The 1054-nt window shown below is 30.7% G+C and overlaps 1 protein-coding gene across 1 annotated transcript in view; it reads right to left on the minus strand.

Moving 5' to 3' along the window:
* The window catches only part of LOC106883334 (huntingtin), a 71542-nt gene that overhangs the window by 54403 nt on the left and 16085 nt on the right, over positions 1-1054 (minus strand). Inside the window, exon 9 of the mRNA XM_052973011.1 lies at positions 509-704. Within this exon, the coding sequence (XP_052828971.1) occupies positions 509-704 (196 nt within the window). The remainder of the gene's footprint in view (positions 1-508; positions 705-1054) is intronic.

Below are 1054 nucleotides of genomic sequence, written 5' to 3' on the forward strand. Positions count from 1 at the left end.
TTTGTTTTATTTGCTTTTTTCTTTTTAAATTTGCTGTTTTACCCTAACCCTATCACCGATAGAATTGTTTCCGAATCGTTTGTTTATGTAGTCGGCACTTAATGTATATCGGCTGAATGGACGTCAGTGATTGGTTGAAATTACAGAAATACGACAACTTTAACATGGAATAACTTAGGGATTTCTTTTTTTTTTAAGAAGACTAAGAGAAAAAGATGTTTTATATGACATTCTACCAGTGTTCCAAGTTTCAAAGTGTTTCGTTAATGAAAAATGTGGCCCCCGTTTTAAAAAAGATCCGTAAAGAGTCCTTTGAGCTTGTCCAAGCTTTCAGTTTTGATGGGTGTCTCCCGACCTCCACGTAAGAGCATGCAATTTGAATCATCAAGAAGTATCAACAAAAAGCATTACATGAGTTAAAAGAAGAACAGGAGCAAAATAAATAAAAGCAAATCTGATAACTTGTGAGAGAGGTTGGGTTCAAGGCTAAGACCAACCTGTAACTTACTCTGAGTCCGAGGTCGTGTATAGACTGTGCTTAGATCGTTGGAGTAAATTGATGACCGCTTGATGGTGTTCTTGTTCACTAAGATGGGAATTAGCTGAGGTGGTGGCGTTTTAATTAATTGATGAAGACCTTCAAGAGCAGCAGTGGCAACGTTATGGTCAGTGTGACCCGTGAAGTATAACAACAACTCGTACACCTGGAAATATTGCATCAATATTAATATCTATTGTTGCATACATACACATATTTAATACATACATACATACACATATATATATATATATGTGATAATAATATTAGAGAAAAAATTCCAAATTTACAGGGAAAAATTCAATTTAATTTATCAAAATTAAATTGAATTTCACAATATATAATATATAAATATATAATTTAGAGAAAAATAAAAAACACACAATTATTTAATTCATCCATGAAAATCCACAATCACATATAGAAAAATTTAATAAGTAAATACACTAAAAAGACCTCTAATAAAAATCAAAAAAGTACAAAATAATAAATATTAAAATAGTATTTTAATATTTT

Source organism: Octopus bimaculoides, chromosome 14, assembly GCF_001194135.2.
Source record: "Octopus bimaculoides isolate UCB-OBI-ISO-001 chromosome 14, ASM119413v2, whole genome shotgun sequence".
Taxonomy (NCBI): domain Eukaryota; kingdom Metazoa; phylum Mollusca; class Cephalopoda; order Octopoda; family Octopodidae; genus Octopus; species Octopus bimaculoides.